Below are 14,339 nucleotides of genomic sequence, written 5' to 3' on the forward strand. Positions count from 1 at the left end.
CTGTAGATTGAGTGCAGGTCAGGGAGCTCGGAGCGGATGGTGCGCTCAGCTGACCGCACAACCCTCTGTAGAGCTCGTCTGTCCTGCATGGTGCTGTTCCCGAACCAGGTTAAGATGTTTCCCGCCAGGATGCTCTCTATGGTGCACGAGTAAAAGTTCCTGAGCACCTTGGAGGGCAGTTGGAAGTCTCTCAAGCGTCTGAGGTGGTAGAGACGCTGTCGGGCCTTTTTCACCACGGTGTTGATGTGACAGGACCATGACAGGTCCTGCGTGATGTGAACTCCGAGGTATTTGAAGCTGTCCACTCTCTCCACTGGGCACTCGTTGATGACGGGGGTCTGGTAGTTCCTCTCCTGCTTAGTGCTGAAGTCCACTATCAGCTCCTTTGTCTTACTGACGTTTAGAAGGAGGTTGTTCCTCTGGCACCAGTTCTCCAGATTCCTAATCTCCTTCAGGTAGGCCGTCTCGTTGTTATCAGAGATCAGGCCCACCACGACGGTGTCGTCAGCAAACTTGATGATGGTGGTGGAGCTGGTAGTGGCCACACAGTCATATGTGTACAAAGAGTACAGCAGGGGGCTCAGAACACACCCCTGGGGGGCTCCAGTGCTGAGAGTGGTGGAGGCTGAGACATGTCCGCCCATCCTTACTGCCTGTGGTCTGCCAGTTAGGAAGTTGGAGATCCACTGACACATAGATGAGCTGAGTCCCAGATGCTCCAGCTTGGTGGTGAGTGTGGAGGGAATTATGGTGTTAAATGCAGAGCTGTAGTCTATGAAGAGCATTTTAACATAATTCCCCCTTCTAGTGTCCAAGTGAGTGAGTGATGTGTGGAGGAGATGAGAGATGGCATCGTCTGTGGAACGATTTGGACGGTAAGCGAACTGTAGTGGGTCCAGTGTGTCTGGTAGTGAAGAAATGATGAAGTCTCTGACCAGGCGTTCAAAGCACTTCATCACTACTGAGGTGAGGGCTACAGGGCGATAGTCATTGAGAGAAGCAGGGTGGGGTTTCTTCGGCACAGGAACAATGATGGACTCTTTGAAGCATGTGGGGATCACCGACTGAGATAAAGAGATGTTGAATATCTCAGTGAACACAGGAGCTAGCTGGTATGCGCAGTCTCTTAGGATACGACCTGGGATGCCGTCTGGTCCTGCTGCTTTCCTGGTGTTCACTCTCTTGAAGGCTCTCCTTACTTCATGCTCGGAGATGACGAGCACGTTTCCGGTGCTGGCAGTATCTTCCTGTCTGCAGCCGTTAGCGCCGCTAACACTAGCATTGTTGGAGACCTTAGCTGCAGCCTCGAAGCGAGCATAGAAAGTGTTCAGCTCGTCTGCCAGAGTCACGGCCGCGTTCGTCATACCGGTTGTTGGTGCTTTATAGTCCGTTATTGTCCTTAGTCCCCGCCACAGGCTCCTAGAGTCACTCTGTTGGAGTTGTGACTCTAGTTTCCTCCCGTAGCGCTGCTTCGCCTCTTTCACTGCCCTCCGCGCGTTATATGACGCGGCTTTGTACGGGTCCATGTCCCCCGTCATGAGTCCCGTGTTGTAGGCAGCGGTGCGGGATCTCAGAGCGTTGCGGATGGTTTTATCCACCCACGGCTTCTGGTTGGGAAACGTTGTGATAGTCTTTGTCTCCACGGTATCATCCGCTAGTTTCCCGATGAATCCCACAACCGCTTCCGTAAACACGTTGACGTCATCATCGGAGCTGTTTCTGAACATGCCCCAGTCTGCGTCATCGAGTGCGTCCTGTAACGCGGCCACCGATTGATCCGTCCAGCGCGCGACCTTCCTCTGAACCGGAACTTCCTGTTTTAGCCTTTGTTTGTATTTTGGCATGAGGAAGATGGCGGCGTGATCAGATTTGCCAAACGGGGGGCGGGATTGTGCCTTGTAGCCGTCCTTGACCGTAGTGTAGCAGTGGTCCAGTGTCCTTTCACCCCTGGTGGGGCAGGTGATGTGTTGATAAAAGTTCGGCGCTGCGCGTTTGAGGTTGGCGCTATTAAAGTCCCCTTGACTTCCCCGAGTCCCGTGTCCTGTCCATGCGGTGAACCGAGAAGAACTCGGCCGGCTGGATGGCGTGGTCCGGCACCGCTGGGTTCAGCCATGTCTCGGTGAAGCAGAGGAGATTGCAGTCCCGAATGTCTCTCTGGAACTTTATCCTGGCCCTGAGGTCGTCAAGCTTGTTCTCCAGTGACTGGACGTTGGCGAGCAGGATGCTAGGCAGAGGTGTGCGGTGTGCACGAGCTCTCAGCCTGTTCCTGACGCCGGCTCGCTTCCCTCTAGGCCACCGCCGCTTCCCTTTGTTCTCCCTCGAGATCTCACTCGGCCAGCTCGGATCCGGAGTTAGAAACTTCGAATTGTGAGTACATTGTATACCAATAGAAACAAGAGTGTCACTGTCATACCTAATGTACCCAATGGTGATGATTTTGCCGATTTAGAAACGCTGAAAACTAACTTAAAAAACAAAGACAAAGAAAAAGTGGTCGGAGCAGTCGTGACGGCAGCCGACCTCACCGACGCCATCTTATACATGTCCAAACCATCTCAACCTTGCTTCTCCTACATTGTCTATACTCATTTCTAGCCTTGTCCGTTTTGTTCACTCCCAATGAAAATTTTTGCATCTTCAACTTTGCCACCTCCAGTTTGGCTTCTTGTCTTTTTTTGTGTCACTATCTCCAAACTACACATTATAACAGGTCTCACAACTTATAAACCCTTTACCCTTGCTGCTATCCCGTCAAAATTCACACAGTATTCAAAAATCTAGTTAAAAAGTCCACTGCCCTCCCTCTTAGACGTTTCCATTTCCTCTTCTCTTGTTTTTCTTTCAGTGTCCAGCTTCACATACAACCCACTGTAAGCCTTTGTCACCTCCTGCTACTTTCTTCATCCCCTTGACTATCCCACTGTTTATTTGCTAACCTCTTCATTTGAATAAGTTCTTGTACTTCCTCATTCCACTGCCAAATCTCATTGTCTTCTGTTTCCTTTCTGTCCATTTGACAGAATGTGTATTCTCGGAAAAGTGGTTGCAGGAGGTGAGCTGGCATTTGTTTGAAGCCAGCTCACCTCCTGCAACCACTTTTCCGAGAATTCGCGCTTCCTTTCCTTCTGACATTTCTTTGGAGGTGGAGGAACACCAAAGTAATTGCTTAAAGGAGCTTGCTTCTTCGACATCTTTAAGAGTTCTAAACAAATGTCTGTCCTTCTCCAGAAAATCTTATGTACGCAAACGCGCGTTGCAACTTCTTATCTGGTGCGCGTCTTTTATTTTGACAGCACATGTGCACCTGCGAACCACTTATGTGCACCCCTGACTATGCTTTCTTTGTCATCTGGTGACTCTTCCTTACCACACAGAGCCTGTATCAACTACTCGCCAAACTCTGAACGACATTCTTCCTCTGCCTTCACTCGCTTCCTCTTCTTGATACCTAGAGCCATCATACAGACTAACATCTGATGCTGCCTAGCTACATTTCCCCCAGATAATGTAGACATAATTTACCTGAATGCACCTTCCTCCTTATATATGACCCACGTTTCTTCTTCTTGAAATGCGTGTTTAACAGGCAGGTTAGAGGTAGCAGCCAGTTAACATGCCCTCTCTATTTGTGCACCAACATGTCAAATGTCATCCAGCAGCTTATGTTCTTTGATCACTTAATCAGTTATTGCATTACTGGGGATAATATCTACTAGCATAAATTAATATTAGTTCCCAGCAATGACCGGGTTGTATTTCGACACAAGTCTAAAACACAATAAAACCTGGACACAGATGTCCATATTAGAGAAAAACATTTCAAATGTGACAGAACTATAGGATAGTGTTATCGTTGTTGATAGAGTTTGAGTGTGTGTTCATGTTTGAATCATGAAAGACAGTTTCTTTCTTACTGACCAGGCTGATTGTACAATCTGGTTGTATATTTTCTGCATGTCATGTATTCATTTATTGTATCTGCTTGTTCATTTAGTGAAATTAACTTAACATTATGACACATCAAGTTTGACAAAACCCACTTGCTTTATGATGAGTATACGGAAAAACACACCACACATACACACACAAGGTTAACAGTCCACCAGAAAGGTTAATTTTAGCTGCCGACATGGTAATGAAGCAGCTAAATCATGGGCCAGCTCCCAGGAGCAATTGTGCGTGTGCGTGTGTGTGTGTGTTTCCTGTTTTTACAGCAACTGACATGTCTTAACAGGCTCTTAGCATACAGTTACACCACGCACATAAGCACACCACTTATTGACATGGCGATCCCTTGCCATGCATATTTCTCTTCTCAAGAAGGGCCTCAGGCCAATTATGCGTAAATCAATAAAGTTCCTGTTCTGTTGAGTGGTGTTACAGTGTGAGTGCACGTGTGTATGTGTCTCTGTGTGCATGTCTTGTAGAACAAGACTTTATGGATGTAGGATACATAAAACATCACCATCAGACCCTGATTAGCCACTCACTTTACTTTGTGATCAATAACTTTGTGGGAAGATACACACACACTGAAACAATTGCAAATGCATCAACACAGGTGGACAGGAGACCTCTTTCCTTGAGTCGTTACGTCTGTCTCAGTGTGCGCGCTAATGTTTAGTCATGTGCTTCGGTGTAACTCCGGTGGATTCACAGATGCTGTCTGTTCACTTACAGCAGATGGTAGCTGGCTCTAATGGCCCAGCGTCATGTGTGGAAGATTTATCAGAGCATCTGTATCATGCTCAAGTACACCTTATGAGGAGTACCACTGAATGTGAAGATATTTCTACTACAGAGGTTTTTTCAGGTCATGTTCCTTTCATTCAGCTTGCAAGAGAAAAGCTGGAGACCTTTTTGTTGACTAAAGAAGGTTTCAGTCAACAAACAGTTTGGTGTCCCAAATAGGAAGGGTTTTTATTAATTGTGCTGTAGCCAGTGCTGAGGCACTTCTTTATTAGAAGGGCAAATTTTAAGATGTGCACATATGTATAATCCAAGATTGTCTCTGCAGGGGGATACAAGAAGCAGAGCAGAAAGCAATGAGTCAATCCAGATTTTACAGGCTGGGAAAGAGCTCCAATGACGAAAAAAAAAAAAGATTAATAAAAAAGTGCTAACCCCCAGCCTCTCCAGCATCTATGACATAAATTTAAAGATTCTAGGTGATTTTCAGAAAAGTTGACCTCTGACCTTGAGGTTGAGGTCACTGAGATTTGAACTCGTCTGAGATTTTTATTAGATCTACCTATAGTGTCAATTAGAAAATCCTAGATGGCATCTTTCTCAATTTATTGTGTTCACAAGATTTTCAGAAAACTTGACCTCTGACCTGAACTCGTTCAAGACTTTTAGTAGCTGCACCTACCAAAATCCTACGCTGCCTCATTCTCAAGTTATCATATTGACAAACGTGGGTGTCCATATGTTTGACGACCCACCAGCCTTATAAAAAGCTCTTTATTTTGGCAGTAGACTTCTAATGGGGTTATTAGTGGTCCAAAAAGTACATAACTGTAGACAACTAACAACAGCATGCAAAAAGAGGCTTTTCCAACAGATGCATTTGAAGTAAAACCAAACAAAAATAAAAAGACGCCAGCAGCTTTTCAGAATTTGTATAATTCTTCTAATTACAACTCCCTACTGATATGCTACCATGTTTTTATAAAGGAATGTAACAGTATTCGCCCAGTGCATGTTAGATTGAGGTCTTAAAGATTATTGTTAAATATTTTTTGTCAAGTGCAAAGATTATTGCTAAACTGAAAGAAGAAAAAAAGTAATCTGATGCAGCAGAAGCTTAACACCCAGTGGAGGAGCAAACGCTATGCAAATTGTTTTGAGATTAAAAAAAAATAAAAAATCTGCTAAACGGCATATGCCATTATCATTTCTTATAGTTGAAACAAAAGACATCTTTGGCGTTGGATGAAACAAAACGGTGGCAACAGATGTGGCTGTTAAAAATACATTCAAAAAGTCAACTGGGTACAATAAGCCATATTGAACTGTACTGTATTACAGTCAAGAGAAGTCTTTGGAATCACTTAAAATAAACATTGTCGCTGTGTCAACAGATGTAGCCATTAAAAATACATTTAAAAAGTCCACCAATTACAATATGAAGCATCATTCATCACAATAAACACAAGGAATGACTTTTTGAGAATTGTATGAAATGAAAATATTCCCTATGTCAACAGATGTAGCTGTTCAGAATATGTTCAAAAGCTGAATTCCCTAAGCAAGTATTTATAGATGAAAGGTTTTTGTTTTACAACTCTGCGCGCCCATTGTCTATTCACCTAAAGAGATAAACAAAACAAAAAAGACAAAAACATAACATGAGCAGCAAGCGTAGACACCGTGAGTGAACAGATGGAAAAGTGTGTTGCACGGTCAAGTGCGCCTCTGAGTGCAATATGTATATTTCAGAGTGATTCATGTTCCTCTGCTGCCATGTGCTATTTGTGTGTGAGTGAAAGAGCCCAGCAGATAGCAAGTGAAAGATGGACGGGGGGGGGGGGCTGAGAAAGCAACAGACTATCAAGACAGAAAAAGACATTAAATCAGTATTCTGTGTGTGTCCATGTCACCGTCCACTGATCAATTAGTGCTCATCTAGGCACCAGAGATTTGTGCCTGAGTTATTAAACATAGCTAATTCATCCTACTTCCATAAAGGTTATAAATCCACAGAAGAGCGAGAGGGATTGTATATGTGTTTCTGTAATTCTGTGTGTGTTTGATTCATGGCCAGCAGGAAGTGTGTGCTACGCCACATTTTTCTCCTTGTAATTAACAGTAAATTGTTTTTACTGCCGTGCACCATGAATATCCCCCCTAGTTAACATGACCAATGCTGTCGCCACTCAAGTACCCGATGACTGACTGAGTGCTTTTGGGTGTGTGTGTCTGTTTGTGTGTGCATATGTCAGAGGTTTGTTTTGCAGTTGTTATGCAAACACCACACTATGTAAAATAACTACTATTATACTTTAAAAAGGACAATATTTGGGAACTATCAGTATTTCATTATTGCCGAGAAGCGTGCATTTGTTTATGTCTGTGTGTGTTTTGCATAAATCTTTATGCTCTACCTGCTGGTAAGGTCCATCCAGTGCTTGGCAGACTGGTAATGCAACCTGCTTTTGTGCAGAGTGTAACAGTGAAGTTGTACACGTGATAAGGTTTCAATCCTTTCACTACGTAAACTGGATGGGATGATGGGCCCACTCTATGCAACACCTGCAAAACACAGGGACAAGGAATATAAAAACAGAAACAGAAGAGAACAAAGAGACTATCCCATTTGTTTTTGTTTTTAGAAAATCCCTACATTGTGAAAAGTTAGTGAAAATGACCTAATACGAAAGCATTTATCTTCAAAATAAATGTCATTTGCTGTATATTACATTTCTGCCAGGTAAGCTCTTTTTTTTTTTTGGTAGGTTGTCCTGGCAATTATTTCCAATTTTATGTGTGAATGTGCTTACCTGACTAATAACCGGAGGGGCATATGGATTGTTGGTCTGTTCGGTTACCAGGTTGACTCGATATTCTGTCACCTGTCCTCTGGCGATGACCCCGTGGTCTTCAGCAGTGCTCCAGGTTACTTTAAGACTGGTAGACGACAGTGCGGACACTTCTGGAGGAGCCATAAACTCTGGCACTGGAAACACATATTGCACCGTTTTCATTATCAGACCTCCATGCCACAGATCAGCTATTTACAGAGAGCACAAAGAGCATAAGCATATCCTAAGCTAACACACAAGTTATTACAGGGTAAAGTAAATCTGATTGCAAGCTAACACTCTAATACACATTGTGACTTTTCAGGGGGTCTGTAGATTAGGCATTTGTCTATCTGTATACAGATTTAATTTCAATGCAGCCAAAATTATGTATAAAGCAGCATTATAAAGGTTTTAATCAGAGACATTTACACCGAGGAAGACCACAACCTGCTCTCTGAACAACAGCTCTTTCCTGCTAATTTCTTCTTATGTAGCTTACAAACTTGTAACAAACTGAAAACAAAGTCACCAATGCAAAAAAATAATTTTACAGCAGGGTAAATACTTAGCAAATCAGCAATTTGCAGCACAGCAGACACCAAGTACAGTTTCAAGTGAGGGGGTTTCACTAATTTTTCACTAATTTTCAGTACACTCCTTGCACATGACCATTTTTATAGGAATATTTCTCGTTTCTAACCCACTTAACAATGACCTGATTCAATCATAAAAAGGCACCTAACCGAAGGGATGAACCAGAGTTGTGTCTACACAGGTAGGCAACTTAGCTAAACATAACCCAATATATAAAAAGTATCTTTAGACACTTTGTTACAAGGAGCCTGTCACAAAAGACATAATTTGTCCAATTCCTTTAGTTGAATCTATATAAAAAAAAATGTGTGTGTGTGTGTGTGTGGGGGGGGGGCAAGTACATCGTGGTTAGTGCTGAAAATTACAACACAGTGTACTGCTCCCTTTGAGTCAATGTACTGTAGCTCACTCAATAGTCTCTTTTGTCCTCTCCTTGTTTCTCTCTTCTTTATATGACAGTGATCATTCAAATATTTTTTTTTATCTTATTACAACTGGATTTCTGTTTAAATGATTGGATAGGCTATCTTGCTATATATAAAACCCATGAAAAATTATAATCAAGATCAGGCAATATTTTCTTAATTTATACACATACATGTACCTGCTTGTAATAAATAGAATCAGTAGTATTAAAAACATTAACTACCTTAATTAAAAGCCCAAATTACGCTAGCCCATCCAAAATCAGAATCTTGGCGATAAGCCTGGGTTCTGTCATGGTCTGGGGCTGCAATCCAGTCAGTGGTGCTGAATGCAGAAAAGTATCATCAGATTTTGATCAAGCATGCAATACCATCTGGAAAGCCTCTGATTGGCAAACACTTCATTTTTTAGTATGACAATGATCCCAAACACGGCCAATGCTGTAAAAGCATGCCTGCCTAGAAAAGCACACAGTGGAATACTATCAGTCATGGACTGGCCTCCCCAGAGCCTGGACCTCAACATTAATGAAGCAGTGTGGGATCATCATGATAGAGAACGGAACAAAAAGCTGCCAACATCCAAAGAAGAACTTTGGAAAGTCCTTCAAGAAGCCTGGAAAGCAATTCCTGAAGTTTGCTTCAAGAAATAACAAGGACGCTTACCTAAGAGAGCTCAGGCTGCTTTGAGAAATAAAGGTGGCCATAGTAAATATTCATTTTCAAGTTTGTTAGACCTGTAACATGTGTTTGAAAGTTTAAATACACTGTTGCATCACTTTCCCAACAAACATGGAGAACACAATACTCCAGGATAACAACGGTCAAAGGTCTGTCCTCCTCAGGATGGTTTTGAAAAATTCATGATTTTGCCTCTCAGACATGCAAGTGGTAACTAACCTTGTTCTGTATTATATCAGTACAAATACAATTCCAAACCGCTTGATATAATGGATATTTTCTGTGCAACTACTGCTTTTTTAGTAATTCATTCATTCATTTGCTGCTTCTTTTATTGTATGTGTAGTGCTGGTGTTTGGTTATAGTTATGTCTTTGTTTGTAAGATTAGGAACAAGTGTTTTATAAATACCTTGGCTTTGTGTTTCTGTTCTTAACAAATCAAGCCCCAACTTATATCACTTGTTATCTAATTTTAGGTTTGCTTCTAAAGTCACTTTTAGGTATTCATTAACAGCCTTTTATGTTTATTAAGCCAACTCTTGAAGTGGCATAGTGATGCAGGGGTTAGCACTGCTGCCTCACATGAACTTCTGTATTCTAACAAAAAGACATATTCAGAGAGGTTAGTGGATATTATGTGGTCTTAATGGATTTAAGTATTTCATAATTCTATGGTTGTGATAGCCACTATTACATGACAGATTAGAGAGAAGGATTCTTTATTCTGCTGTTGATGCCATCTAACTGTGAAATATGCTGTGAAATGTGATTCACGGTAGACATAACCACAGTCATATTCTTTCTTTCTAACTCAGCCCATGTACGCGCACCAACACTGACACACATCCCACATTCAAAATGGTGTTATCATATGCTTGTTATCCAGACACATAGCTTAGAGTGACGTTGGAGGCAATCATTTAGTCCTAATGAGCCATATCATCCCTTTGAAATTCAAATACCTTAATGAGTTTCCCCTCCCCCACACACAGTTTTTCTTTCCTCCTTCCTTCCCTGCTTTCTTTTTCTACAATCTATCTCACAAATACTCACTAATTTTAATATAGTACAAAAGATCATTTAACCAACAGCAATGGCATCTGGTGTGTAGCTACATTTTAACCAAAATGTCACTCAATTCCAATTTGTTTTTAGATCTGGGGTCCATCAGTTATTGACAGGCCTTAATTTAACATCATAAGTTAAAAATTTAACTCATTTAAATTTTAAGCAAGCTCTTTGGAGTGTCTGAATGCGAATCATTTTGTCTGAATATAGGTGTAATACAGAATCGGATTTTTCTGATTCAGCCATGGAAGGCCATGAAAGGAAAACCTAGCTTAAAAAATCCATACTGGACACACCACTGAGTCATTGATGGTTGCCAGCTGGATAAAAGTCAGCCCGTTAACACTGAAATGGAACTGCCATCTTTGGGCAAGCCCCTTTCTGATAATTGCCCAGAAAACATTAACCACTGAAGGCTTTTGTTTCACACAGCTACAGTGCCTAACTAGATTTTACTTGGTTATTTACCTGATTCCTTAACTTACTGTAAATACACCCAGTGAGTAAAAGTCAGCTGTTGAAATCATGAACACGAGATATACAAACCTCCCTCCATGGTGCGTGCTGAGGTCCACCCAGATGTACAACTTCCTGCAATATTGGTGCTTACAACTCTCATCTGGTATGTTGAAAAAGCCTCTAGACCAGTTACATTAGTACTGGTCTCAGGGGGTGACATTAAGCTTTTATTGGCTATGTTGGAACTTAAGGAGACACTTGGATCCAGCCAACCAGAGCTGAAAAACACCCTCTTTTCAATAGCAAGACTCGAAAGGTTCTGTGACTCCACTGGCCCACGGAGAAAGACCTCATACTTTGTGATAACACCTGTACAAAAAGAAAACAAATGTTAAATCAGTCTCTGAGATTACCTCTGATGTCTGCTAAAACAAAAGCTCTTCATCGAAACAATTATTTAGGAAATTAAAGAAGGAAAGCAACAGCTGCAGCTGCAGGGTTTGTTAAGAAAATACTGTCTGCACAGTTTATTTGTGCTCTAACACAACACTTTAGTTATTGTTAGTAATAGTAACAATAGTCCTTTCAAATTCATATCGTGATTACTACAAATGTTGAAGTAAAAAAAAAACAACATAGAATACAATTAGTAAATAGTAATGGATGCAATGCAGTTTTGTTGACGACTTGTTGAAATGAAAACAACATTGTGTTAAAATGAGGAGAGAGCACCATGAAAACAAGTATGAAATCTACAAATCCTCTGTGTACGATTAAAGGTTTTCAATTGTTGTGGTTATAAAATAACACTTCAAATGATAGAAATATAAATTATAAATAAAAACAAATACGGTAATGCAAATGTCTGTTTTGGCAGCTTTGTTTGCCCTGAGCTTAACATGCTCTTACTTCTTTCCTTTACTGTTCTTTGATGTCACGTAGGTTTTTATTCTTTATACTTTAAATGATTAGGTATTATGTATTATATAAAAAGTGTAGCTTCTACAACTGCAACAAATTTAGTTTATTAGAAATCTTAACAACAGTTAACTATCCTTAGCCAATCAAACTACTCTCTGGAACTCCTAATAACTTTACTGAAAATCCCTCTGCATCACTAGTAGATCATTAAATGTTGGAAAATAGAAAATCTATAATAGATATATTCATTCTTTAGCAGTATTTACTCTCCAAGTTCATTGAAAAAATTAAAAGCTTATATACAATTATAAAATTACATAAAAATGAAAAACTTGTGCAAAAAGTAGTGCCAAAAAGCGCCAAAAAGCAGAAGACATGTTACACAGCAAAAAATAAGGTACAAACCCACCATTATGGAGAGGCTCCACATTTGCAAATAAGTACTGAGCAGGTCTTAGCAATACTGCTAACCAGATGCACGTTATGATGTCTGTCCCTCAACTCAATGAGGAAAAACAAAAACTGGTGTAGGCAGATGTGTGCATTTTAAAACTGATCATTTCCACCCGAACACCACTTCAGTTTCTTATTATTTTCACAGAAGCACTGACCACACAGGCAAGAATAGCCGTATTATAAAAGAGTTACTTTAACTTGACTTCTCATTGAATGCTTCACTTTGAATGCACGGAGCTGGGACGACTGAAATGGAGAACTAACATAAAGATTGCCTGATAAGGACAGAGAACAAAATCAAAATGGAGAGGTGAGAAGGATGCTAAATGATTAACTAATGACAATGAAATGACACACAAAACCATATTAAGTGAGCTTTATATGACACTGCGAGGGAAACAGATCAACAGATGGGGAGGGAAAAAAGAGACACAGGCAGAGAGAAACCCAGGTTAGAGGGCTTTGTTTTACACTGAGCCTTAGAGCCAATACAAAGCTCTCTGGATTTACAAAAGGCAGTTCCAGTTCAGTGTGTATTTCTGTGTGTGTGTGTGCATTTGTGTGTGTGTGAGTTGGTTTAAGTTGACTCTCATGTGTCTTGAATGACACAGCCCTGAAGCTTTGCCACTAGGTAAGTGTTTCATGTACAAAATGTGTGTCATTTATTCTACTGTATTATTAATTTTGAAACAGGCATTAACATTATAATGCAATTGTTATTTACTTAAAATAAACAATGTATTCTTAATTGCAAAGCTATAAGCAATTTTTTTCTCTTGGCAGTGAGACTGTGATGGCATGCCACGTGGCGTCCCTGACAGAGACCTTCTATGATGCATGGTATGTAGACAGTGATACTGCTGCAGAATGCTAAGGGTTACGTTGGGAGTGACCAGGATGGACAAGAGAAAATCACAGAGAAGAGTTATAGATAAAGTGAAAGAGTACAAGAAGAGAGTTGGTGTGACAGAAGAACAAGGAATAATGTAAAATGGATAAAAAGCAGAAAAGTAAGTATTACACATTAGATGAGATTACCATACGAGTGTGTATATTTGTGGTCATACCATTAGGCTCACTGGGGGGCTCCCAAGAAGCATGCAGAGTATGAGGTCCTATGGCAGTGATTCTAGGAGGGGGCTGGTTTTGTGGGGGGGCAGAGGCTGTCAGAAGAGACAGTGGTGGGCTAGAAGTGCATCCCCCAGAAGAACACGCCTGTTGAAAAGGTTAAACAGTTTTCATTGTTATTTTTTAGTCTGTAAATAATGTAAATATGTAAATATAAATATTTTTAAAAAGTAGTTCAAGCTTACTTTCTATATTATTTTAAAGATATAGCTACCATCAGCCACAACATTAAAAACACAGATGGGTGAACAACTGTGATGGTTCTGGGAAAGAGTACGGTATATTTAAATAGCAAGCCTTGTGTGGTGGTCCGTAAATGCAGTGTGTAGTAACTACCATGGTGCTCCAACTGATGAACCAGTGACTGTGTCACTGGCATAGAAGTCCCATTGATTCACGTGTGAAGTAAAGGCTGACATAAGTGGTTCAATCTCACAGAGGAACTGCACAAATGACAGAAACCCTTAATACTGGCTAAGACAGAATGCTGTCAGAACGCTGTCCCACTGAAAGCACCGTTACAGGCATGTAAGTATCTTGAAAGAATAATGGAAATGGAAGAAGGTAGCAAAATCGGGGGCCGGTTTCACAATAATAACTGGTTTCTAAGGTTACACCTGTTTCTTGTTTAGTTTAATGCAGACTGCTTCACAAAAACTGATTAACCAGTGACACTCAACATAAAAAGGGAAAAAGGTGCTCCTATTTGAGAGCAAAGAAATGTGAAGCAGATGTAGCAGAGTGCTGCCCCTCCCTGAGCCTGGTTCGGCGGGAGGTGTCTTCCTGTCAAAAGGAAGGTTTTCCCTCCCACTATCGCCAAAGCGCTTGCTCATAGGGGGTAAAATGGGGTTTTCTCTGTTTTCTTTGTATTATTGTACGGTCTTTACATTACAATGTAAAGTGCCTTGAGACAACTGTTGTTGTGATTTGACACTATTTAAATAAAACTGAATTGAATTGAAAAGTTTTCAAAGGTTTTGTAAAACCAATCCCTAATGACTGGATTCTATGAATACCCCTTCTTGGAAATGTTGTTTTCTGATTGTTTTTTACAGCAGGGTAATAAAATAGGACAAGACA

At 41.0% G+C, this 14,339-nt stretch overlaps 1 protein-coding gene across 1 annotated transcript in view; it reads right to left on the reverse strand.

Moving 5' to 3' along the window:
• The window catches only part of ush2a (Usher syndrome 2A (autosomal recessive, mild)), a 222,513-nt gene that overhangs the window by 138,821 nt on the left and 69,353 nt on the right, over positions 1 to 14,339 (reverse strand). Inside the window, exons 24-27 of the mRNA XM_026171366.2 lie at positions 13,199 to 13,346; positions 10,842 to 11,123; positions 7,503 to 7,678; positions 7,107 to 7,254 (exon numbers count right to left, since the gene is read on the reverse strand). Coding sequence (XP_026027151.2) covers positions 7,107 to 7,254; positions 7,503 to 7,678; positions 10,842 to 11,123; positions 13,199 to 13,346 — 754 coding nt within the window. The remainder of the gene's footprint in view (positions 1 to 7,106; positions 7,255 to 7,502; positions 7,679 to 10,841; positions 11,124 to 13,198; positions 13,347 to 14,339) is intronic.

Source organism: Astatotilapia calliptera, chromosome 1 (genome assembly GCF_964374335.1).
Source record: "Astatotilapia calliptera chromosome 1, fAstCal68.1, whole genome shotgun sequence".
In the NCBI taxonomy this organism is placed as follows: domain Eukaryota; kingdom Metazoa; phylum Chordata; class Actinopteri; order Cichliformes; family Cichlidae; genus Astatotilapia; species Astatotilapia calliptera.